Source organism: Nomascus leucogenys, chromosome 23, assembly GCF_006542625.1.
Source record: "Nomascus leucogenys isolate Asia chromosome 23, Asia_NLE_v1, whole genome shotgun sequence".
Taxonomy (NCBI): Eukaryota; Metazoa; Chordata; class Mammalia; order Primates; family Hylobatidae; genus Nomascus; species Nomascus leucogenys.
This window is the reverse complement of record NC_044403.1, coordinates 33,756,321-33,780,222: the sequence shown is the minus strand read 5'-3', so window position 1 is coordinate 33,780,222 and position 23,902 is coordinate 33,756,321. Positions and strand designations below refer to the sequence as shown.

The following is a 23,902-nucleotide window of genomic DNA, read 5'->3' as shown; positions in this document are numbered from 1 at the left end:
GACCCGCTTCCGGGGCGGGACTTCCGGTCGTGGGCCATGCCGGGGGCGGGCCCGGAGCCGCCATGGGTGAGTCGGGTTGTAGCTGCTGCCGGATCCTGCGCGCTCTGGACTGAGGTGGCGTCCCTGGGCCAGACGGCGGTGTCCTGGCGTGGCGGGAAGCCGGCACTGGAGCGGGAGCGCACTGGGCGCGGGACCGGGAGGCGCAGGGACCGTACGGCTCCCCGGTCGCCCACCTGACGCTAGCGAGAGGGCGGCGCCCCTCCGAGCAGAGCCGTCCCGGCCACTCCCCTGGGATCTGACTTGGCTCCTGCGGTCGCGGGCACCGTGAAGCCCTGGGGCGTGCGTGGCTCCTGCTGGTAGGCGCCCTTTCCTGGCGTCCGGCTTGGGGTGGTGGTTGCGGTGACTCCAGCCCCGCCTCTCCCTGGAGAGGAGGGCTCCACTCGCTCCTTCGGCCTCCTCCCCTGGGGCCGCAGCGACTTGGGCCGGCTTCCTGCTTCCCTACCTGCCGGCGGTCCCGACGCTGACGGGCGGTGCTGCTGGGTACGTTTTAGCCAGTCCTCCCCATCTCCACTCCTGCCCGGGACTCCCCCAGTTCCCCTGGTCTCACCTGGTTCTGACTCCGGCTCTGTATCCTACCTGCTTCTCTGTTTCTTTCAAGCTAGAAGAGGTCTTCAGTTCCCAGGAGAGCCAAAGCGTCTCCGGACCTAGGTGGGAAAAGAACTGGCTGTGACCTTTGCCCTGACCTGGAAGGGCCCAGCCTTGGGCTGAATGGCAGCACCCACACCCGCCCGTCCGGTGCTGACCCACCTGCTGGTGGCTCTCTTCGGCATGGGCTCCTGGGCTGCGGTCAATGGGATCTGGGTGGAGCTACCTGTGGTGGTCAAAGAGCTTCCAGAGGGTGAGTGGGAGGAGGTGCAGGTATGCCCAGGAAGGTGGGCTTTGGCACTCTTCTTCCCTTCGGCGTCATGCCCCTGACATGCCTCCTCCCTTCCCTGCAGGTTGGAGCCTCCCCTCCTACGTCTCTGTGCTTGTGGCACTGGGGAACCTGGGTCTGCTGGTGGTGACCCTCTGGAGGAGGCTGGCCCCAGGAAAGGACGAGCAGGTCCCCATCCGGGTGGTGCAGGTGCTGGGCATGGTGGGCACAGCCCTGCTGGCCTCTCTCTGGCACCATGTGGCCCCAGTGGCAGGACAGTTGCATTCCGTGGCCTTCCTAGCACTGGCCTTCGTGCTAGCACTGGCATGCTGTGCCTCTAATGTCACTTTCCTGCCTTTCTTGAGCCACCTGCCACCTCGCTTCTTACGGTCATTCTTCCTGGGTCAAGGCCTGAGTGCCCTGCTGCCCTGCGTGCTGGCCCTTGTGCAGGGTGTGGGCCGCCTCGAGTGCCCATCAGCCCCCATCAACGGCACCCCGGGCCCCCCGCTCGACTTCCTTGAGCGTTTTCCCGCCAGCACCTTCTTCTGGGCACTGACTGCCCTTCTGGTCACTTCAGCTGCTGCTTTCCAGGGTCTCCTGCTGCTGTTGCCGCCACCACCATCTGTACCCACAGGGGACTTAGGATCAGGCCTCCAGGTGGGAGCCCCAGGAGCAGAGGAAGAGGTAGAAGAGGCCTCACCATTGCAAGAGCCACCAAGCCAGGCAGCAGGCCCCAGCCCTGGTCCAGACCCTAAGGCCTACCAGCTTCTCTCAGCCCGCAGTGCCTGCCTTCTGGGCCTGTTGGCCGCCACCAACGCACTGACCAACGGCGTGCTGCCTGCCGTGCAGAGCTTTTCCTGCTTACCCTACGGGCGTCTGGCTTACCACCTGGCTGTGGTGCTGGGCAGTGCTGCCAATCCCCTGGCCTGCTTCCTGGCCATGGGTGTGCTGTGCAGGTACACAAGGACCCCCAGCCCCTGTGCGGGTGGAACTCAGGGCTGGGAGCCAGGTCCTGGTGCAGTCAGTCCTGACACTCTGCTCACTCACTGCAGGTCCTTGGCAGGGCTGGGCGGCCTCTCTCTGCTGGGTGTGCTGTGTGGGGGCTACCTGATGGCGCTGGCTGTCCTGAGCCCCTGCCCGCCCCTGGTGGGCACCTCGGCAGGGGTGGTCCTCGTGGTGAGCACAGGGGGACATGAAGTGGGGCAGGGGGGCGTTGCCCTGGAGCAGGCACATCTCATGCTCAGCTGCTGCTGTGTCCCCCTCAGGTGCTGTCGTGGGTGCTGTGTCTTGGCGTGTTCTCCTACGTGAAGGTGGCAGCCAGCTCCCTGCTGCATGGCGGGGGCCGGCCGGCATTGCTGGCAGCCGGCATGGCCATCCAGGTGGGCTCTCTGCTCGGTGCTGTTGCTATGTTCCCCCCCACCAGCATCTATCATGTGTTCCACAGCAGAAAGGACTGTGCAGACCCCTGTGACTCCTGAGCCTGGGCAGGTGGGGACCCCGCTCCCCAACGCCTGTCTTTCCCTCAATGCTGCCACCATGCCTGAGTGCCTGCAGCCCAGGAGGCCCGTGCACCGGTACACTCGTGGACACCTACACACTCTATAGGAGACCCTGGCTCTCCAGGGCGGGCAAGGGCAAGGAGCAGGCTTGGAGCCAGGGACCGGTGGGGGCTGTAGGGTAAGCCCCTGAGCCTGGGACCTACATGTGGTTTGCGTAATAAAACATTTTTATTTAAGGAGTTGGCATTAACTCTTTGAGCACGTCTCTCTGTGTGGATGCTTCCCTGAACTAGAGCCATGGCCTGGCCTGTTTAACAGGGGCCGCCTCTCCCCAGGCCCTGGGCAGGTCCTTACGCACCACAGGCTGGTCTCACGGGTCGTACGGTCATGCCCTCTGAGCCCAGACTCCCCCACATTGCTTCTTGGAACTGCCCTGGGCTCTCTGGGCCCACACGAGTTACCAGCTTCGGTGGTCAGAGGAGTAGAGGAGCCTCTTCCTGGCAAGGCCACTGCTCCACGAGCACTTCTCAAGGGCTTGAGGGCCAGTCGGATGGGGCTGCGATGTGCCGAGCCCCCTGTCCACCCTTAGCCCTGGAGTGACTGCCTGCTAGCTTCCCAGAAGTATCTTGCTAGGGATTTACACCAGGGGGTTGGTGGTGTGCAGGCACTGGGGTACTCAGTGACGGGGACTCAGAAGAGACAAAGTTGAAGGTTTTAGCCCATCGGGACCCTTCGGCCTGAGCATTACCCCCTCCCCTGAGCCTCCAGCCTCTCAGTGACAACTTCTCCTGCAATCAGACCCCCAAAGGCCCCAAACCCTTTTTTCAGGCAGACTTGGCTACAGCTGCCTTCTCCCTGGGCCGCTGGCACACTGCCCCTGGCCCTGAGCAGCCTGGGCCTGTATGTGTTGGCATCTGCAGGGAGCAGGACCTCAGCACTGACCATGGCCTGTCCTGGGCTGGGTGGTTCTTGCGCTCCCACAAAAAGGGCTGGAGCTGCAAAGGAACTAACTGGGAGGAGCCCCTGAGCCTGGCAGCAAGGATCTGGAAGGAAGTGCTGGGGGAGGCCACGCCAGGTAGGAGCCTGGGTTTCTTCACCTCGTGGGCCACCACCCCAGGGAGGCAGGACACCGAACTGTGATCAGTGTGACCAGCCTGGCAGCAAGACCCATTCTCCCAGGCAAGAGGTACCACTTCTGCAGAGGGGCCCCTGCAGCCGCAGGGAGTGTGCAGGCACTGGGGATGGTGGGTCTGTTCCTGCTGCCCAAGTTCTGTCTGCGACGGTTCCGCTCTTCGGAGGCCCTTTCTGATTGTCCTTGAGTTGGCCTGCACACGGGCCTTTGAAGGCCTGGTCTTCCTCCCCGCTTCTGCTCCCTCCTGTCTTGGCAGGACCATCGGAGGAGGAAGGAGCCCCCATGACTGGGAAAGCCTCTGATCTGGGGCCCCATCAAACATCAGGGGCAGGCCAGCTCCCAGGGGGACTCAGGACCACCCAGCTCTGAGGGCAGAAGCCACTGCCAGCTCCAGCCTTCCAGGATGCTGCCTGAGGCTGGGCCCCTGCCCAGCTGACCCGGCTGCTTCCCCTTTGGGGGTTGCAGGTACTGAGGGCTCTAGGGGGTGGGGGCTGCAGGTTGAGTGTGAGCTTCAGAAGTCGCCTAGTAAAAGAAGAAAGTTTCCGAGGGAGGACGAGGACAAGGATGGGACAGGGTGGGTGGTGTTGGTGGCATGGCTATGGGCAACGGGGCTCCTTGGGGCCTGCCTTCTCCTGTCCACTCTAGGCTGCAGGCTGGTAGAGCCACCTCCCAGCTGCTTCTACCTTCCCTCCCATAGGGCAGTGATCAAAGGCATTCATGGAGGCGCTGCTCTGTGCCACACATGAGCCACATTCCCCCGGGCCGCAGAGGAGCAAGGTGCACAAGCCTGAGTGAGGAATCTGCTGCCTTTTGAAGTCTCCGTGAGCTTCCTGCCCATGCACAGTAGGAACTGGGGCAGGGGTCAGAAGAATAATGGCAGGAAGGTGCCTCGGGGCCGAGGCCTTGAGCACTGTTCACTTAACAGTTTCCCAGGGCTGAGTCCAGGGCCAAAGCTGGGCCCCTGGGAGGCAGGATAGCCCACCACACAGGGCCTGCTAGGGCCAGGGTGCCCACCACTACCAGCTGCACAGCAAGTGGCCAGAGGCTCCGAAGCACGAAACCCTGTCCAAGAGGAATTTGGAGGAGACTCCACCCTCCACCAGAAGGCAGGAGTGGAGCCGGACCTGACGCCCCCAACTGTCCCCAGAGGGTGGTCCCCTGAGTAGGAACAAAACTTGCAACTCACTGTTCCTTGTCCCTCCACAAGGAAAGGTCTCCTGGGCTCCTCAACAGCAGAGAAGGGGCCAGGTGCAGTAGCTCATGAGTGTAATCCCAGCACTTTGGGAGGCCGAGGCGGGTGGACCACCTGAGGTCAGGAGTTCGAGACCAGCCTGGCAAACGTGGCAAAACCCCGTCTCTACTAAAAATACAAAAATATGCCAGGCGTGATGGCAGGTGTCTGTAATCCCAGCTACTCGGGAGGCTGAGGCAGGAGAATTGCTTGAACCCGGGAGGCAGAGGTTGCAGTGAGCCGAGATCGCTCCATTGCACTCCAGCCTGGGCAACAAGAGTGAAACTCCATCTCAAAGAAAGAAAAAAACCAGCAGCGAAGGGCCAGCCAGGCCGTGGTCACCATGTGCAGCCGCCTCTCCCAGGTGTGTGGCCATGCCATCTGATGCTGATCCCGTGTGTGTGGGGACAAGCCTCACCGGCTGTGATTGAGCGGCTGACCTAAGAGCCTTCCCCTCCTTCAGTTCTGTAGTTCTCTGCCCAGCTTAGTCCCTAGATGGGTACAGGTGACTATGGGGTTAAGGAACAGTTGCATCCCTTGATTTTTTTTTTTTTTTTTTTTTTTTGAGACAGAGTCTAGCTCTTTCACCCAGGCTGGAGTGCAGTGGCGCTGTCTTGGCTCACTGCAAGCTCTGCCTCCCAGGTTCACGCCATTCTCTTGCATCAGCCTCCTGAGTAGCTGGGACTATAGGCGCCTGCCACGGTGCCCAGCTAATTTTTTGTATTTTTAGTAGAGATGGGGTTTCACCACGTTAGTCAGGATGGTCTCGATCTCCTGACCTCATGATCCACCCGCCTCGGCCTCCCAAAGTGCTGGGATTACAGGCATGAGACACCGCGCCCAGTCTTGTTTGTTTGTCTTTTAGAGATAGGGTCTCGCTCTGTTGCCCAGGCCTGTGGCTCAAGTGAGGTCGAGGATTCAAATGATCCTCCCACCTCAGCCTCCTGAGTAGCTGCGACAGCAGGCACACACCACCACCCTGACTAATTTTCTTTTTCTTTTTTTTTTTTTTTGAGATTGAGTCTCGTTCTGTCACCAGGCTGGAGTGCAATGGCACGTTCTCAGCTCACTGCAACCCCCGCCTCCTGGGTTCAAGCGATTCTCCTGCCTCAGCCTCCTGAGTAGCCGGGATTACAGGCACACGCCACTGTGCCCAGCTAATTTTTGTATTTTTAGTAGAGACGGGATTTCACCATGTTGGCCAGGCTGGTCTCAAACTCCTGACCTCAGGTGATGCGCCCACCTCGGCCTCCCACAGTGCTGAGATGACAGGTGTGAGCCATGGCGCCCGGCCCAAGATGGTTTTAGATATGAGAAAACAACCTGATAGAAACTGAAACCCTCTGCTGGGCGCAGTGGCTCACGCCTGTCATCTCAGCACTGTGGGAGGCCGAGGTGGGCGGATCACCTGAGGTCAGGAGTTTGAGACCAGCCTGGCCAACATGGTGAAACTCCGTCTCTACTAAAAATACAAAAATTAGCCGGGCGTGGTAGCGTGCACCTGCAATCCCAGCTACTCAGGAGGCTGAGGCAGGAGAATCGCTAGAACTCGGGAGGTAGAGGTTGCAGTGAGCTGAGATCGCACCACTGCATTCCACCCTAGGCTATGACAGAGCAAGACTGTCTCAAAAAAAAAAAAAAAAAACTTGAGCCTGGGCAACATAGTGAAATCCCATATCTACCAAAAAATTAAAAATTGGCTGGGCATGGCGGTGAGAGCCTACAGTCCCACTTAGGAGGCTGAGGCAGCAGGATCACTTGAGCCCAAGAGGTCTAGGCTGCAGTGAGCCTTGATTGTGCCACTGCACTTCAGCCTGGGTAACAGAGTGAGACTCTGCCTCTAAATAAGATAAATACACGATCTTGGAGATTCCCCAGAGATTTGTCCTTTCACCTCCTGCCCTTGATTCTCAGAGGCTCTTACTGAGCCTCCTCAATTTTCATGGCAACATAGGTATTTGCATGGTGTCTTGTGGGCAGAGGATTACATAGGTGCCGAGGCAAGAGACGGAAGGCAGAAACTGTTTCAGTGTAATAAAGAAAATAGTTAGAATAAGAATAGTCATGATACAAATTAGATATAGAGATGACCATGGACAATTATCAATCATTATTATAAACATTATTAATCATTAGCTTTTAATATTACTCTTTGTTGCATTACTAACATAACCTAGGAATAACCGGTGGGTATAGGGTCAGGTACTGAAGGGACATTGTGAGAAGTGACCTAGAAGGCAAGAGGTGAGCCCTCTGTCACGCCTGCATAAGGGCCGCTTGAGGGCTCTTTGGTCAAGCGGTAACGCCAGTGTCTGGGAAGGCACCCGTTACTTAGCAGACCGTGAAAGGAAGTCTCCTTTCCTCCGAGGAGTCAGGGACCACTCTGCTCCACCAGGTTCTTGTGGAAGGCTGGCTATTATCCAGACCTCATCCGGAGGCCTAAACCCCTCCCTGTGGTGCTTCAGTGGTCTCGCTCCTTGTCCACTTTCATGCTCCTCCCGTACTCCTGGTTCCTCTTTGAAGTTTGTAGCAGCGGTAGAAGAAACAGTGAAAGTCGGCCGGGCGGGGTGGCTCACGCTTGTAATCCCAGCACTTTGGGAGGCCGAGGCGGGCGGATCACGAGGTCAGGAGATCGAAACCATCCTGGCTAACACGGCGAAACCCCGTCTCTACTAAAAATACAAAAAATTAGCCGGGCGTGGTGGCGGGCGCCTGTAGTCCCAGCTACTCAGAGAGGCTGAGGCAGGAGAATGGCGTGAACCCGGGGGGCGGAGCTTGCAGTGAGCCGAGATTGCGCCACTGCACTCCAGTCTGGGCGACAGAGCGAGACTCCGTCTCAAGAAAAAAAAAAAAAGAAGAAATAGTGAAAGTCTTAAAGTCTTTGATTAATGCTAATTTACGCTTCCTTCTCTCTCTGCTTCGGCTACCTAAGAGGGAAGGGCCCCCTGTCCTATGATCACGTGACTTGCTTCACCTTGTCAGTCACTTAGAAGATTCACTCTCTTTACCCTGCCCCCTTGTCTTGTATGCAATAAATATCAGCGCACCCAGCCGTTCGGGGCCATTACCGGTCTCTGCGTCTTGATGGTAGTGGTTCCCTGGGCCCAGCTGTTTTCTCTTTATCTCTTTGTCTTGTGTCTTTATTTATTACAATCTCTCATCTCTGCACACGGGGAGAACAACCGCTAAGCCCCGTAGGGCTGGACCCTACAGTGTCTTAGTTCATTTTGTGCTGCTATAATGCCACAGACTGGGTAATTGATAATAAACTGGGATTTATTGGTTCTGGAGATTTGGAAGTCCAAGAGGGAGGGGCCACATCTCATGAGGACCTTCTTGCTGCCACATAACATGCCAGGAGGCATTATGTGACTGGACAGAAAGAGGCCAAACTCATCCTTTTATAGGGAATCAATTCCCGAAATAATGGCATTAATCCCTTCATGAGGGCGAAGCCCTCAAGACCTAATCACCTCTTAAAGGTCCCACCTCTGGCCGGGTGTGGTGGCTCAAAACTGTAATCCCAGCACTTTGGGAGGTGGACGTGGGCAGATCACGAGGTCAGGAGTTCAAGGCCAGCCTGACCAACATGGAGAAACCCCCGTCTCTCTAAATATACAAAATGTGGTGGCACATGCCTGTAATCCTAGCTGTTCGGGAGGCTGAGGCAGGAGAACTGTTTGAATCTGGGAGGCAGACGTTGCAACGAGCCAAAATCGCACCATTGCACTCCAGCCGGGATGACAGAGCGAGATTCCATCTCACGTAAAAAAAAAGGTTCCACCTCCAATACTGCCACATTGGGGATCAAGTTTGCAATCCATGAACTCTGGGGGACACTTTCAAACCATAGCACATAGATTCAGTTAAGAGACTCTTCTCCTTTTACAGAATACAATTGGACGAATTGGTTAGGCCACCAAGGCCTTGTCCAGGTTGTCATATGGAGAGTTCTGCTTTTTCACTGGGGATGACCAGCCGCTGCTGCAGACCTTGGGTTGCTGTTATGAAGGAGTGCCTGCAAATCCTCCTGAGGGTGCAGAACCCCAGGCCTTGCAGGTGACCAGGAAGGTGATTTCCTGGCAGGCCCAGGAACATAGAAATTGACCCAAATAATAGGTATTGCGTTTCTTGCCTCTGCAAAGAAGCAAACAATACAGGTCCACTCTGACATTTCTTTTCTTTCTTTTTTTTTTTTTTTTTTTTTGAGATTCACTTTTGTTGCCCAGGCTGGAGTGCAACGGTGCGATCTCAGCTCACTGCAACCTCCACCTCCCGGGTTCAAGCAATTCTCCTGCTTCAGCCTCCCAAGTAGCTGAAATTACAGGCGTCTGCCACCACCCCCAGCTAATTTTTGTTTTGCTTTGTTTTCTTGAGACGCAGTCTCGCTCTGTCACTCAGGCTGGTGCAGTGGTGTGATCTTGGCTCACTGCAACCTCCACCTTCCAGGTTCAAGCGATTCTCCTGCCTCAGCCACGTGAGTAGCTGGGACTACAGGCACGTGCCACCATGCCCAGCTAATTTTTTTTTTCTTTTGTATTTTTAGTAGAGACGGGGTTTCACCGTGTTAGCCAGGATGGTCTCGATCTCCTGACCTCATGATTTGCCCGCGTCGGCCTCCCAAAGTGCTGGGATTACAGGCATGAGCCACCGCGCCCGGCAATTTTTGTATTTTTAGTAGAGACAGAGTTTCACCATGTTGATCAGGCTGGTTGCGAACTCCCAACCTCAAGTGATCTACCTGCCTCAGCCTCCCAAAGTGCTGGGATTACAGGCGTGAGCCATCGCACCCAGCCCCAATCTGATATTTCTTATGAAAACTTCCAGCAAAGCAAAGTAAGGTGGCCTATATGGGGTATTTGCACTCTTTCTGCACCTAGGTAAATAATTGGATCCACAGTGACTTTGTCTAAAGACTCTTGGTTTAATTTCATCTGTAATTATCCCATTTCCAAATAAATTTGCATTCCCAGGCTCTAGGGGTTAGGACAGTGTCTTCTTTTTTTTTTTTTTTTTTTTTTGAGACAATGTCTTGCTCTGTCACCAGGCTGGAGTGCAGTGGCATGATCTCGGCTCACTGCAACCTCCGCCTCCTGGGTTCAGGTAATTCTCCTGGATTCTCCTGCCTCAGCCTCCCGAGTAGCTGGGACTACAGGTGCCTGCCACCACACCCAGCTAATTTTTTGTATTTTAGTAGAGACAAGGTTTCTCCATGTTGGGCAGGACGGTCTTGATCTCCCGACTTCATGATCCACCCGCTTCGGCCTCCCTAAGTGCTGGGATTACAGACGTGAGCCACCGTGCCCGGCCTGGACAGTGTTCTTTTGGGGACAGTGCTCAGCCCAGGAGACATGAAATGAACACATGCTCATTTTATAGCTATGTGAGAGCCACGCTTCTTAACCCCTATTTAACCTTTAACCTTCTCTTTCTTTTTCTTTCTTTCTTTTTTTTTTTTGTTTGAGAGTCTCGCTCTGTCGCCCGGGCTGGAGTGCAATGGCTTGATCTTGGCTCACTGCAGCCTCTGCCTCCCGGGTTCAAGCGATTCTCCTGCCTCAGCCTCCTGAGTAGCTGGGATTATAGGCGCACATCACCATGCCCAGCTAATTTTTGTATTTTTAGTAGAGATGGGGTTTCACCATGTTGCCCGGGCTGGTCTCAAACTGACCTCAGGTGATCCACCCGCCTCGGCCTCCCAAAGTGCTGGGATGACAGGCATGAGCCACTGTGCCCGGCCCCTTCTTCCTTTAATGACAGTTCTGGAGACCAAAGAGACTGGAACACAGGCTTTTGGGAACGTGGGAGTGCTGGGAGGTGATGGACAGGCTTGGGAGTGGGGCTGCACTGAAGGGCTGGAGCGAGCTGCATTTCTGGGGCTTGGATGGGGCAGGGGCTGTGGGCACTTGGGACCTGGGGAAGGCTTTCACCACGTCCCCGGGCCCTGTGGCTCAGCTGTGTGACATCGACTCCCCGCCACACCCTCAGGGGGCAGGATGTGACGCCCCATCCAGAGCCCTGCAGCCGGGCAGGATCCTAGGCCACAGTGTGGCTCCCGTGATGCTAAAACAGGACAGAGGTCATTCCTTCGTTCATTTTGGGGGTATTTCCCAAGAGTGGGTGGCAGAGTCCTCCACCCGATCCTTCCCACCATGGGGCAGCCATGTCGGTTGGTGGCCAAGCCTCCCTGTGATGGCAGTGCCCAGGCCCCTAGGCAAGGCATGGCATATCCCACCCTGCAGCTCACACTTTGCTCACGTCACAGCACAGATGCCTGGAGGCCTTACTGTGTCAGCCCACATGGCTCTTCTGGACCTGTTCCATTACACAGGAAAGGCTGCGAGGGAGGCAGATGTTAGCAAATGAGAACAATCCAGAAAGCCCAGCTCCAGGAGGGGTCCCAGGTCCATCTGTCAAGTTCTAGTCTGGGCTTTGGGGATCAGGGACTGAAGACTGGAGGCCAATCCCTGTCCTGCTAGCAAAGTGATGCGGGGCACACAGAATCATTGAGCCCAGCATACTTGACCTTGGGGATGATGGGGACTTCACAGGAGACACACCACAACAGAAGGGGCACTAGAGGGCTGGAGGCACCAGCTATCCCTAGGCAGGGACCACCCCACTGAGGAGATGCCTTTGAGTTCAGTCCCAGTGGGAGGAGCAAGAGGAGTGTAGGAATATGAGGATGAGGAGCCATGTGGGAGGAGGAGGGGCCACTTGTGAGAGTTGTGAAAAGGCCTTGAGGCCTGAAAACCTCCCACTTTCAGCTACTGTGGCACCCTTAGGCCAAGCTGGCTCAGGAGCCCTCGTGGATTCCACAAGGACGGGGTTTTATTTCATGCCCACAGTGGGGTCTAGGAGGGCTTCCAGGCAGTAAGTGCCAGGACCCGTGTTGGCACCCGAGGATCCCTGGCCTGTTCGGGGACGGTGAGGTCAGTCCAGCAGCAGCCTTGGTGGCTGCATGGCTTGCCCAGGCCTGGGCCCCTACCCAGCCAGGGCTGTCACAGAGTGAGGAGTAGCAGCCTAGGGCACTGCAGGAGGCTGTGACGTCACTGACGCTCCCATAAGAAGCTAAGTGACAGGGACCAAGGGGGGCTGCAAACTGGACCCCAGAATCTGAAGCCCTGGCCCTGGGAAGGTCTCCCCATGGGCACGGAAGCTGCTCCAGGACCCCTTTGGCCACTCTCCTGGTTGTCTTCCAGTTCCCAGTCAGAGGCGTCATCTTGGCCCTCGCACAGGCAGGTGGTGAGTTGGAGTCCTGAGGTTAAAGAGATTCACGCTAATCACACTAGCAAGGAGTGTTAAGGAGGGGCCGATACCGGGCCGTGAGGACCTCAGGAAGCCCTCAGCCCTCCCCGGATTATCCACGTGCTTCTCACAGCAGTCCTTCCGGCAGGTGCCTGCCCGGGGAATGCGCAGTGTGCCGAGGGCGGGACTGGAACCCTCCGCTCTCAGGAGGCGCGGTCGGGGCGCCAAAAGGTACGCCTCTGGGGGCCGCCAGGGGACGCTGCCCCGCCGCGGAGGCTGGCACGGCTCGGGGCGTGGCCTCCAGCCCCGCCCACCGCCCACGGGGCGGGGCTCTCGGCTCTGGCGCCTGCGCACTGCGCGCCCTCCCGCAGGGACTGCTGGGCTGCGAGACGCGAAGCGGTGCCGGGCGGGAGAGGAGTGGAGCAGTGGTCGGAGATGTGGCGACCGGTGAGGACCCTCCCGGCCCGGGGCGCCGGAGATCCTACACACCAGCCCCAGAGACCCGAGACCCGCAGGTCCCCAGACCCCGCCCCAGAGACCCTCGGGGCTTTTTCCCTCTTTTTTTTTTTGAGGCAGGGTCTCGCTCTGTCGCCCTGGAGCGCAGTGGCGCGATTTCCTCTCACCGCAGCTTCCGCCTCCCGGACTCAGGTGATCCTCCCGCCTCGGCCCCGCAAGTAGCTGACACCGCAGGCGTGGCCGCGCCCGGCCGACTCTGTATTTAGCAGAGTCGGGGTCTCGCCGTGTTGCTCAGGCTGGTCTCGAACTCCTGGGCTCTAGCGATACGCCCGCCTCAGCCTCCCCGAGAGCTGGGATTTCAGGCGGGAGCCGCGCCCGCAGCCCTGACACCGCCTGCACTGGGAGCCGCAGGGGCCCCTCCGCCCAGCCCGGAGGCGGGTGCCCAGCGCCCGGGACAGCGCCATCTCCAGGGGGCAGGGGCCCCGCGGGGAAGTCACTGGCGCCGTTCCCCTCGCGAGGCGGCCTCCCGGGATCACGGACGCCTCCCTGCCCAGCCTGCTGCCCGGGACCTCCTCCGGTCGTCTCCCCGCCGGGCCCGCCCTGCCCTGAGGCGGCGGGCGGGCGGGGGCTGCAGGACGGGCTCTGCTCTGAGCGCCCCTGCCTCGGCTCAGGGGCGCGCCCCCCGCGGCTTCGAGGCCCCCTATCTCAGGCTCTCGGCGTCTCCCCGCTCCCACGTGGCCGCCGGCTCCCGTTCCTCTGTCCCTGCGGTTAGGACTGCGGGGGGGCGGGGCAGAGGCCTTGACACGCATCTTACCCACCCCCTTCCAGAAGAGATGGAAGGGGCTCCCGGCGCCATTCCTTTTTTTCTTGGAATGTCAGCAGAGCTTGTGTTTGGCGATAAGCTAGCCTTGCCGGTCTGGCTATAAATAGCACGGATGGACGGCCCACTCTTGCCCCAGCCCAGCTGTGTGACCCCAGGGTGCTTCATGGGTCGGGGAGGTGGCCTTCAGTGCAGCTCCTTCCAGGTGACAAAGTCTTCCCACGTGCAGGCCACTCAGTCCCTCCCCAGCCCCAGCGAGTGGACAGGTCGGTTTAGCCCCTGGTTAGGAGCTGCTCATGGCCAGTGAGCAGGGCTGGGCCCAGTGGGCGTTTGAGGGCTGGCTGGGGCTGAGAGGGTCACACACCCTGGGAGAAGGTCAGTGTGTGTGGTCGCCAGACCCACTTACCCTGCCCAGACTCCCAATCTGTCTCTTCCTAACTTTGGGGACAGTTATGTGCCTCAGTTTCCCCTCCTGTTGAGGTGCACAGTGCTGTTGGGTTCCCCAGGCTCTGGTCATCCTTTCGTGGTTTGTAGTTTCTGGCGTCATTCTTTTCTTTTTCTTTTTTTTTTTTTGACACGGAGGCTCTGTCGCCCAGGCTGGAGTGCAGTGGCGCAATCTCGGCTCACTGCAGGCTCCGCCCCCCTGGGATTCACGCCATTCTCCTGCCTCAGCCTCCCTTGTAGCTGGGAATACAGGCGCCTGCCACCTCGCCCGGCTAATTTTTTGTATTTTTAGTAGAGACGGGGTTTCACCGTGTTAGCCAGGATGGTCTCGATCTCCTGACCTCGTGATCCGCCTGCCTCGGCCTCCCAAAGTGCTGGGATTACAGGCCTGAGCCACCGCGCCCGGCCTCTGGCGTCATTCTGAGACTCCGCAGTTGCTTCTCGCTGCTGCCGCCGGGCCTGTCTGTGGGAGCTGCATCCTCCTCATCTGCAGGCAACTGGAAAACCAGACACAATCGGACATGCATGTGGTTCTGTGGCCAAAGCACGCCCTTTGGTTGTGAACTTCATGATACCTGTGTGAGTGTTACCACGCAGAACACTTGCTGCTTTCAAGGTAGTCAGCTGTGGTCTAGAGTTACTCTGGAAAGGGGGGTGTTTCTGTTTGTACAGAGAGACTGCACACACTCACCATAAGAAAGCATGAGAGGTTGGGGCAGAGGGCACCCGTTTCGTCTTGTCCAAATTGGAAGGCTTTGAAAGTCAGGCGAGCTGCAGGGTTCAGTGTCACCAGGGCCGTCTCAGGTGTGTTGGGGAAGGCCCTGGGGACCCACCATCTAAAAGACGGCTTATCTTCTGGCAGTTTAGAGGTCGTGTTCTGGGTGCGGTTGGGGCTGTGTGTAACGTGAGAATTGCCCTGGATTGGGCTCTGGGAAGTCTTTCTGGGAGGTGTGGCTGCAGGCTCGCCCGCCAACCCATAACCTCTTTGGGCCTTGGGGACCTCTCCTGTGTGATGGGAATTTCAGAGAGGATAGTCTGGGTGTGCTGGGCGCCCCACATTCGAAGGAGCCAGGCTCTTGCACAGCCTCATGGGCCCTGGCAGGCACTGTGGGTTATCAGTGCCTGTTGCTTGGCAGGGCCATGTGGGGTTCTGTTCAGTCCTGTGCTTCACAGCTGTTGGTCTCATTCGGCAGGCATTCATTGAGTGCCTGCTTGTTCAGAGATGGTTGAGAGGTGGCCCTGCTCACAGTCTAGTGGGAAGACAGATTCCGTAAGTTAACAGTCACGCTGGTGTGTGATGAGGACAGTGGCAGGACAGGACCACGGTGAACACGGTGGAGCCGGGCGTGGGCATGAGCGAGGCTGCTGGTGGACCAGGGTAGGGTGATGGTGGCCTGGGGTCTACTGGAGGGATCTCTGTCCTGGATGAGAATGGGAGTGACAGACGCAGTTGGAGCCCCTTCTGCAGTGCTGGTTCCTGAGGAAAGAGCAGAAAACTGTTGTTGGAGACAGCGATCAGCCAGCCATGACTTTCCTGGCCTCACCTGCTTGGTGGAGCCCGTTGAAACGCAAGCAGCTTGCGTTGCTGGTAACGGATGAGGTGGGCGGTGGTTGGGATAGCCACCTGGGGGTAGCTCCCTTGCAGCCACTTACGAGCTGCTGTTCAGAGTCTCTCCACAGTCCGTGGGCATGACTGCCTGATCTCGGGGCCTCTGGCCATGCACGCGCTGGCACCAGAGGTGGCTAGGGTCAGGAGGTGCAGGCTGGGTAGGCAGCAGGTGGATAGTCTGCCTAAGAGTTGCTGCCCGGCTGCCTCGGGTTTTCCTTTTGAATCAGCACTTGCTGCATGTGACCTCGCCAAGCAGAGGTTTCTGTCAACCTGCTCTCTAGGGACAAGAGGTCATGGACTTTTCCCTTTGGCTTTCGTGTTGTTTGGAGTCCTCAAAATTTTCTGCAGGGCTCTGAGCTCTGGCCAGAAACCAGCTGGCAAGTCAGTTCCTTACTAGGTCCAGTGTTGAGGACCATGTTAGCGTCCGTGCCACGGGGCATGACTGGCTGTGCACAGTCCTTTCGCCCCAAACCGTGATTTGTTAGAAGAGCTCTCAGTTGGGGAATTTGGGGTGGAGGGAGTTGTAAGACCTCATCATAGGTCAAGTGTGATTGGGAGACCAAGGTTTCTGGTGAGAGCTGTGGTGTTTTCTTTCTTTTTTTTTTTTTTTTTTTTAAATTATACTGTAAGTTCTATGTGGTGTTTTCATAATCACAAAAATAAAGTAACGCGATGTGTCGAGTCTTGTGGTGGGGCTTCTTTATTTATGTATTTATTTATTTACGGAGTCTCGCTCTGTCGCCCAGGCTGGAGTGCAGTGGCGCGATCTCAGCTCACTGCAAGCTCCGCCTGCCGGGTTCACGCCATTCTCTGGCCTCAGCCTCCCAAGTAGCTGGGACTACAGGCGCCCGCCACCACGCCTGGCTAATGTTTTGTATTTTTAGTAGAGACGGGGTTTCACCATGGTCTCGATCTCCTGACCTCATGATCCGCCCGCCTCGGCCTCCCAAAGTGCTGGGTTTACAGGCGTGAGCCACCGCGCCCGGCCTATGTATTTATTTTCCTAAATGGAGTCCCGTTCTGTCGCCCAGGCTGGAGTGCAGTGTCTCCATCTTGGCTCACTGCAATCTCCGCCTCCCAAGTTCAAGCGATGCTCCTGTCTCAGCCTCCCAAGTACCTGGGATTACAGGTATGCACCATCACACCTGGCTACTTTTTTTGTATTTCTAGTAGAGAGGAGGTTTCGCCATGTTGGCCAGGATGGTCTCAATCTCCTGACCTCATGGTCCGCCCGTGCTGGCCTCCCAAAGTGCTGGGATGACAGGCGTGAGCCACCGCGTCCAGCCCTCGGGGCGTCTTTATGTGTGTCCTGCTAGCTGCAGCATGTCCTCTCCTCCTCCAAGTAGAAACTGTACAGGGTCCCTGTCTGTGGGGTCTCAGTAAGTTGTAAGTTTCTTCATTTGCTTTCAGGACAGTGACCTACCCAGGCCACTCCTCCCATCCGGGCGTCCACCTTCAAGGTTGGCATCTGCTGTCTGGTTCCGTGGCCGGGCACTGTTGCCACTTCCGTCTGAGATGAGGATTGCTTTCCTCTGGCCACTGGGCAGTGGGCTCAGCAGCAGGAAATGTAAATGACAGGTCAGGGTGCTGCCAAGAGAGTGCAGGGGCAGGGACGGGGTGGGTCCCATCCCAGATGAGCCAGATGGTGACGCCATCTCTTCCTGCAGAGACTGAGGGGACATTCAGAGATGGGGTGTGTTTGATGACCTGTCAACATCCGAGGCATCAGCCCTGGTTAAGCTGCGTTTAGCCTTCTCTCCACTGACACTTTGACTCTCAGCCTTGCTCCCAGGAGGTAGGATAGTGTTGCCGTTCCGGAATCAAACATGGGAACCTGGCTTCCTGGCATGAGCCCAGTGGTGCTGACAGTCTTTGCTGACTGACTTGGTGATGTGGTTTGGCTTTGTGTCCCCACCCAAAGCTCATCTGAGTCGCGATTCCCAGTGTTGGAGGAGGGGCCTAGTGGGAGGTGATCTGGTCATGGGGGCAGATTCCCCCTTGCTGCTGTCGTGATAGTGAGTGAGTTCTCAGATCTGATGGTTTAAAAGTGTGTGGCACTTTCCCCTTTGCGCTCTTGCTCGCCCTCTCTCTCTCTCCGCCCCCCCACTGCTTCGCCCATACTGTGCTTGCTTCCCATTTGCCTTCTGCCATGACTGTAAGTTTCCTGAGGCCTCTCAGTGATGCTTCCTGGAACTGTGAGTCAGTTAAACCCAGGCCAGGTGCAGTGGCTCACACCTGTAATCCCAGCACTTTGGGAGGCTGAGGAGGGCAGATAACTTGAGGTCAGGAGTTCTAGACCAGCCTGGCCAACATGGTGAAACCCCATCTCTACTAAAATACAAAAATTAGCTGGATGTGGTGGCACATGCTTGTAGTCCCAGCTACTTGGGAGGCTGGGGCAAGAGAATCACTTGAACTTGGGAGGCTGAGATTCTAGTGAGCTGAGATCGTGCCATTGCACTCTAGCCTGGGCGACAGAGCGAGACTCCATCTCAGAAAAACAAACAAACCTCTTTTCTTCATAAATTACCCAGTCTTGCTTGGGTAGTTCTTTTTTTTTTTTTTTTTTGAGATGGAGTTTCGCTCTGTCGCCTAGGCTGGAGTGTAGTGGCATGATTTCAGCTCACTGCAACCTCTGCCTCCCGGGTTCAAGCAATTCTCCTGCCTCAGCCTCCCGGGTAGCTGGGATTACACACATGCACCACCATGCCCAACTAATTTTGTATTTTTAGTAGAGACGAGGTTTCACCATGTTGATCAGGCTGGTCTCAAACTCCTGGCCTGAGATGATCCACCTGCCTCGGCCTCCTAAAGTGCTGGGATTACAGGCGTGAGCCCCCGTGCCCGGCCTGGGTTGTTCTTTGGAGCAGTGTGAGAACAGATTCATGCATTAGGTTAGGGTTAGGCTGCCTCAGACTCCAGCGCATGGAAGTGCTGGTAGTGGTTGAGGGCAGGGGCGTGTCCTGGCCTCGTTCGACCCCACACAATTTCCTCTCTTTGCAGTTGCAGCTTTGCCATTTCCACTCTGCTCTGCTGCACAGCAGGCAGAAGCCCTGGCCGTCCCCTGCTGCGTTCTTCAGGAGAAACGTCAGGGTCCTTCCTCCAAGGTAACGAGTCCTCCACGGGCACACGCCTCTCACCCAGGCAAGCATGGATGGTGTCTGTGTGCATGCAGAGGTGGCAGTTGAGGGCCCAAGGCTGGACCTTCTCCTGTACCCCCAACCAAGACAGGATATGTTTGCTCCTCAGTGTGGTGCGCTGGGACCAGAGACCCCCAGGTCCTGACCCATGGGACCGTGCCCAGGGGTGAGCATACCCTGACCACAGCATTTAGAGCAGACAGCTAGCAAATCGGGAAGGGTGCACATGGAGCGCCTGCTCTGAAGAGCAAACTGGGTCATTCAGAGCCTGGAGGAGGGCGGGGTAACTGTAGATGGGGGTCACACAAGAGGAAGAGCAGCAAGAAGAGATGTGGAGGGATGGTTCTGAGCAGAAGGAAAGACCAGACGAGGTCCTGAGGCCAGCAAGGCTGGACCACAGTGGGCAGATGGACGGTGGCAAGGCAGGCAGGCCGTGGAGGGTAGACGTGGCCAGGCAGGGCAGGCAGGGTGAGCTGCCCAAGCGCCACTAGCTCGGCAAACGTGGCAGGGGTCTCCTTCTCCCGAGGGCTCTGCAGTAGGAGAATCTGTGTCCCTGGGACAGATGCAGCCGGGTGTAGAAACAGATGTGTGCTCAGACGCCTGCCACACTCAGCATTATGGGCCGGGTGCAGAAACAGATGTGTGCTTAAGTGCCTGCCGCACTCAGCATTATGGGTTTTCTGCTGTATTCAGCATATGTGGAGCTCCTACTGTGTTCAGCATAGGCAGAGCTCCTGCTGTATTCAGCAAGTATCGGGCTTCTGCTGTATTTGGCAAGTATTGGACTCCTGCTGTATTCAGCGAGTATTGGGCTCCTGCTGTATTCAGCATGTATGCGGATCCTACTATGTTCAGCATGCGGGAAGCTCCGTTTCTTGCTCTGTACTGTCATGTGACTCAGCACACGCCGACCTCAGCATCTTCTCTGTCTCTGCTGTGCTGATGACCATCCAGCTGAACCCTGCCAGGTGGACAGTGGTTGTGATTCTCCACAGTGTAGGTGGCCCCAGTCCATGAGGAGCACAGACCTGCCATTGAGTTGCTTCCTTTACCTGAGGAGCCATTTCCATGTCCCATGACCCCATTGGCTGGGTCTCCGGACAGACCTGAATGAGACCTGCCCCTTACGGCCATCTGGTGCCAGGCTTCGGTGCAGGGGCTCAGGGAAGGGGACACTGATGCGGTGGTGTTCTCTGCTGACCACGCCGTCAGAATGGCTGTGCACACAGGAGTGAGAGGTGGTGCTGGGGGAGGTGGGGGGCAGAGGTCAGAGCCCAGCTGAATGTGGGGGGGCGGCGCCTCCAGGCTGCATTGTCTCCCCTCAGGTTCTCGAGCCCCACACCCCTGTGGAGGAAGGTGCTCTCCACCGCAGTAGTGGGGGCGCCCCTGCTCCTCGGAGCCCGCTATGTCATGGCAGAGGCGCGGGAGAAGAGGAGGATGCGGCTCGTGGTGGATGGCATGGGGCGCTTTGGCAGGTAAGAGGGCCCAGCGGTGGCGGGCAGGGGGTGTGATGGGGCGGGCGGGGGGTGCGCCGTGCAGGAGTGCCTGCTCCAGATGCCTCACAGACGAGGGGGGCGGGGGGTGCGCGTGCGCAGTGCAGGAGTGCCTGCTCCAGATGCCCTCACAGACGAGGGGGCGGGGGTGCGCTGTGGCGGGCGGGGGTGCGGCGTGGCGGGCGGGGGGTTGCATTGTGGCGGGGCGGGGGCTGCGCGTGGCGGACGGGGGGTGCGCCGTGCAGGAGTGCCTGCTCCAGATGCCCTCACAGACGAGGGGGGGGGGGGGGGGCGGGGGGGCGGGGGGTGCGCTGTGGCGGGGCGGGGGTGCGGCGTGGCGGACGGGGGGTGCGCCGTGCAGGAGTGCCTGCTCCAGATGCCCTCACAGACGAGGGGCGTGGGGCTGGGAGGCCTGCAGAGCTTGCTGAGGATTTTACAGCTGCTTTTCAGGCGTCCTTTCCTACATGGGAAGGTGCTGGCTGAGGGGACAGTGAGCACTGGCAGGCCTATAGGATGTGGTGTAGAGGAGGGTCCTCCACATTGGATGCAGCCGCCAGAGGCCCTTCCCTAGATCAGCCTTGGCCTGAGCAGGGAGGGGCTCCAGCCCTGGGCCGGTGCCTTCTCCCTCAGGCTTCTAGGCTGGCAGAGAAGCAGCTGCCCTGCCTTCCTTCTGTTCTCGCCCCATTGCAAGGTTTGGGCCTGGGAGAGGAGGCTGCCTCTGTCCCTGCCCCTGGAGATGGGCAAAATCGGGTTATTGCTGTCAGGGCCCTTTCTTCCTCCTTTACCTTACAGTGCAGAACTCAGGGAGGGTGAGGACACCTGCTGTTGGAACCCTTGGGTGGGCATTCCTGCTTTTGGTCAGATCCCGGAATTCCTGTAGCCACAAAGCCCTGCCTAGCCTGAGCCTGGTGGAGCCAGCTCTTGGCTTTGAGAGAAACCTGTTAGCCCAAAGCGCCCCCCTCCACCTTTTTTTTTTTTTTTTTGAGACAGAGTCTCGCTCTGTCGCCCAGGCTGGAGTACAGTGGCGCAATCTTGGCTCACTGCAAGCTCCACCTCCTGGGTTCACACCATTCTCCTGCCTCAGCCTCCTGAGTAGCCCGGACTACAGGCACCCACCACCACGCCCGGCTTATTTATTTATTTATTTTGTATTTTTAGTAGAGACGGGGTTTCACCGTCTTAGCCAGGATGGTCTCGATCTCCTGACCTTGTGATCCGCCCGCCTCGGCCTCCCAAAGTGCTGGGATGACAGGCGTGAACCACCACGCCCAGCCCCCAAAGCCCCTTTGAACAGAGTGTCAGGGCGGGAGGGAGGCAGGGTGGGTGTGGTCCTTTTCTGCCTCTGAGCATCTGCCAGGCCTAGGTCAGCTTCTCAGCAAGTGCCTCGGCTTCTGGTGCCTTCAGGGATTTCACCAGAAGTTTCACAGAAATTTCCTCCAGCAGTGAGTGGAAGCTTGTGGATAGCTGGGCACCTGAGGATTTTCAGCCTAAAGGACAAAACAGTTGTTCCCCATGTGGGTCTCCCTGGCGTCTGGTTTTGCTTGGAGTTTCTGCAGTCCCTGCCTGCAGATTTTGGGTGGCATTGTCTGTCTTGCAGGGCCATCCAGTCTCGCAGCCTGGGGTGGGTGAGGACAGAGCCTCGGTTCCTCTGCCTTTTTCTCGTGACCCTCTGCTGCGGTGCATGCAAGGGCCACACAGGGCTGCCAGCCACTGTCCCCTGCAGCCTGGTTCTGAAGTGTCGGCTTGGCAGGCCTGGGTTTGTCTCACCCTCTATTTCATGGCATGCGGCTGTATCTGGTGTCCACCTCCTCGGCCACCGGCTTGGTGAGCCTGCGTTCTGGGCTCACTTTCTGGGAAAACATCTTTTCACAGCTTGCTCTCGGGCTGAGCTGGGGTTGCAGGGAGGGACCTCTGTTGTTAATTTTCCCAGCAGTCTGCATGTTCTCCTTGGCTCTAAGCCGTCACGGTTGCATAGACAAGCAGGCCTGTGGCGCTTCCCTGGCAGGGCACAGGGTAGCCCGGGAACACATCCTGGGGCACAGCAGCACCCACGTAGGAGCCCAGGAAGGAGCGTGGGTGAGGAGCATGGCGGGGCCAGTGCACCATAAGAAAAGGCAGCAGAGGTCAGAACAGGCCACAGGTACCCAAATGGTCAGGGGCTGCCCAGGAAGGTGGAAGGTTTGGGACAATGTTTCTCTGCCTCCTAGCCCTGTCTCTAATCTGCCACTCCTTACGTTTTCTTTCTTTTTTCTTTTTTTTTTTGAGACGGAGTCTTGCTCTGTCACCCAGGGTGGAGTGCAGTGGTGCGATCTCAGCTCACTGCAACCTCTGCTCCCTTGGTTTAAGGGATTCTCCTGTCTCCCAAGTAGCTGGGATTATGGGTGTGCGCCACCACGCCCGGCTAGTTTTTGTATTTTTAGTAGAGACAGGGTTTTGTCATGTTGGACAGGCTGGTGTCGAACTCCTGACCTCAGGTGATCCGCTCAGCTCGGCCTCTCAAAGTGCTGGGATTACAGGTGTGAGCCACCATACCTGGCCCTAAACTTAAATCGCCACCAGGCGCAGTGGCTCACGCCTATAATCCCAGCACGTTGGGAGGCTGAGGCAGGCAGATCACGAGGTCAGGAGATTGAGACCATCCTGGCCTACATGGTGAAACCCTGTCTCTACTAAAATACAAAAAAAAAAAAATTAACTGGGCGTGGTAGTGCATGCCTGTAATCCCAGCTACTTTGAGAGGCTGAGGCAGGGGAAATCACTTGAACCTGGGAGGCAGAGATTACAGTGAACCGAGATCGTGCCATTGCACTCCAGCCTGGAAGACAGATCCAGACCCATCTCAAAAAAATAAAAATAAAAAATAAAATCACCTATGTGTGGCCTGGCGCAGTGGCTCATGCCTGTAATCCCAGCACTTTGGGAGGCCAAGGTGGGTGGATCAGGAGGTCAGGAGATCAAAACCATCCTGGCTAACACGGTGAAACCCCGTCTCTACTAAAAAATACAAAAAATTATCTGGGCGTGGTGGCGGTTGCCTGTAGTCCCAGCTACTTGGGAGGCTGAGGCAGGAGAATGGCGTGAGCCCGGGAGGCGGAGCTTGCAGTGGGCCAAGATCGCGCCACAGCACTCTAGCCTGGGTGACAGAGCGAGACTCTGTCTCAAAAAAAAAAAAAAAAAAACAAAACACCTATGTGTTTTGCTTCCCCCCACCCCCCCTTTTTTTTATTTTTTGGAGACAGTCTCACTCTGTTGCCCAGGTTGGAGTGCAGTGGCTTCATCTTGGCTCACTGCAACCTCCATATCCCGGGTTCAAGCAATCCTCATGCCTTGGCCTCCCGAGTAGCTGGGACTACAGGCGTGTGCCACCACACCCGGCTAACTTTTTATATTTTTAGTAGAGATGGGGTTTTGCCATGATGCCCAGGCTGGTCTTGAACTCCTGAGTTCAGGTGATCCATTTGCCTCAGCCTCCCAAACGGCCGGGATACAGGTGTGAGCTACCATACCTGACCTAAATTTAACTTATTTTTTTTATTTTTAATTTTTTAATTTTTTATTTAACTTATTTTTTTTTATTTTTTGAGACAGAGTTTCGCTCTTGCTGCCCAGGCTAGAGTGCAGTGGCAGGATCTCGGCTCATTGCAACCTCCACCTCCCGGGTTCAAGCGATTCTCCTGCCTCAGCCTTCCGAGTAGCTGGAATTACAGGTGCCAGCCATCATGCCCGGCTAAGTTCTGTATTTTCAGTAGCAACAGAGTTTCACCATGTTGGTCAGTCTAGTCTTGAACTGCTGACCTCAAGTGATCTGCCCGCCTCGGACTCCCAAAGTGCTGGGATTACAGGCATGAGCCACCACGTGGGCCATGCCTGGAGTTTCTGTTGGGGTATTAATACTTGGGCGGGATTGACTGAAAATCTCC

The 23,902-nt window shown here is 57.2% G+C and overlaps 2 protein-coding genes across 12 annotated transcripts in view; both read left to right on the top strand.

The window, feature by feature from the left end:
- The first annotated feature begins 10 nt into the window (after positions 1-10).
- On the top strand, positions 11-2,648 carry SLC52A2 (solute carrier family 52 member 2). Of its 5 annotated transcripts, none has more exons than XM_003281156.3 (5): positions 11-66; positions 659-898; positions 999-1,869; positions 1,966-2,089; positions 2,179-2,648. In XM_003281156.3, exons 2-5 carry the CDS (start codon positions 769-771, stop codon positions 2,389-2,391), a joined length of 1,338 nt encoding a protein of 445 aa, XP_003281204.1. In that variant the 5' UTR covers positions 11-66; positions 659-768; the 3' UTR covers positions 2,392-2,648. The 5 variants fall into 5 exon arrangements, with proteins under 5 accessions (XP_003281204.1, XP_030660839.1, XP_030660838.1 ...); XM_030804979.1 differs by having other exon boundaries at positions 58-356; XM_030804978.1 differs by having other exon boundaries at positions 58-540.
- Positions 2,649-2,741: 93 nt separating this feature from the next.
- The window catches only part of ADCK5 (aarF domain containing kinase 5), a 29,293-nt gene continuing 8,132 nt past the window's right edge, over positions 2,742-23,902 (top strand). For 3 of the 7 annotated variants that reach the window (XM_030804971.1, XM_030804972.1, XM_030804970.1), the window contains exons 1-3: positions 12,390-12,467; positions 18,353-18,456; positions 19,815-19,964. In XM_030804971.1, coding sequence (XP_030660831.1) covers positions 12,456-12,467; positions 18,353-18,456; positions 19,815-19,964 — 266 coding nt within the window. In that variant the 5' untranslated portion in view covers positions 12,390-12,455. Of the gene's footprint in view, positions 4,010-4,241; positions 4,388-12,387; positions 12,468-18,352; positions 18,457-19,814; positions 19,965-23,902 lie in introns of those variants that run through there. The other 4 variants (XM_030804976.1, XM_030804975.1, XM_030804973.1 and 1 more) reach the window with 3 other exon arrangements.

Coding starts and splice junctions, on each gene's coding strand:
- SLC52A2 (XM_012508746.2), top strand. CDS start 851: ATGGGATCTGGGTGGAGCTACCTGTGGTGGTCAAAGAGCTTCCAGAGG. Junction 1,870..1,965: donor GCCATGGGTGTGCTGTGCAG/GTACACAAGGAC, acceptor CACTCACTGCAG/GTCCTTGGCAGGGCTGGGCG. Junction 2,090..2,178: donor CGGCAGGGGTGGTCCTCGTG/GTGAGCACAGGG, acceptor TGTCCCCCTCAG/GTGCTGTCGTGGGTGCTGTG.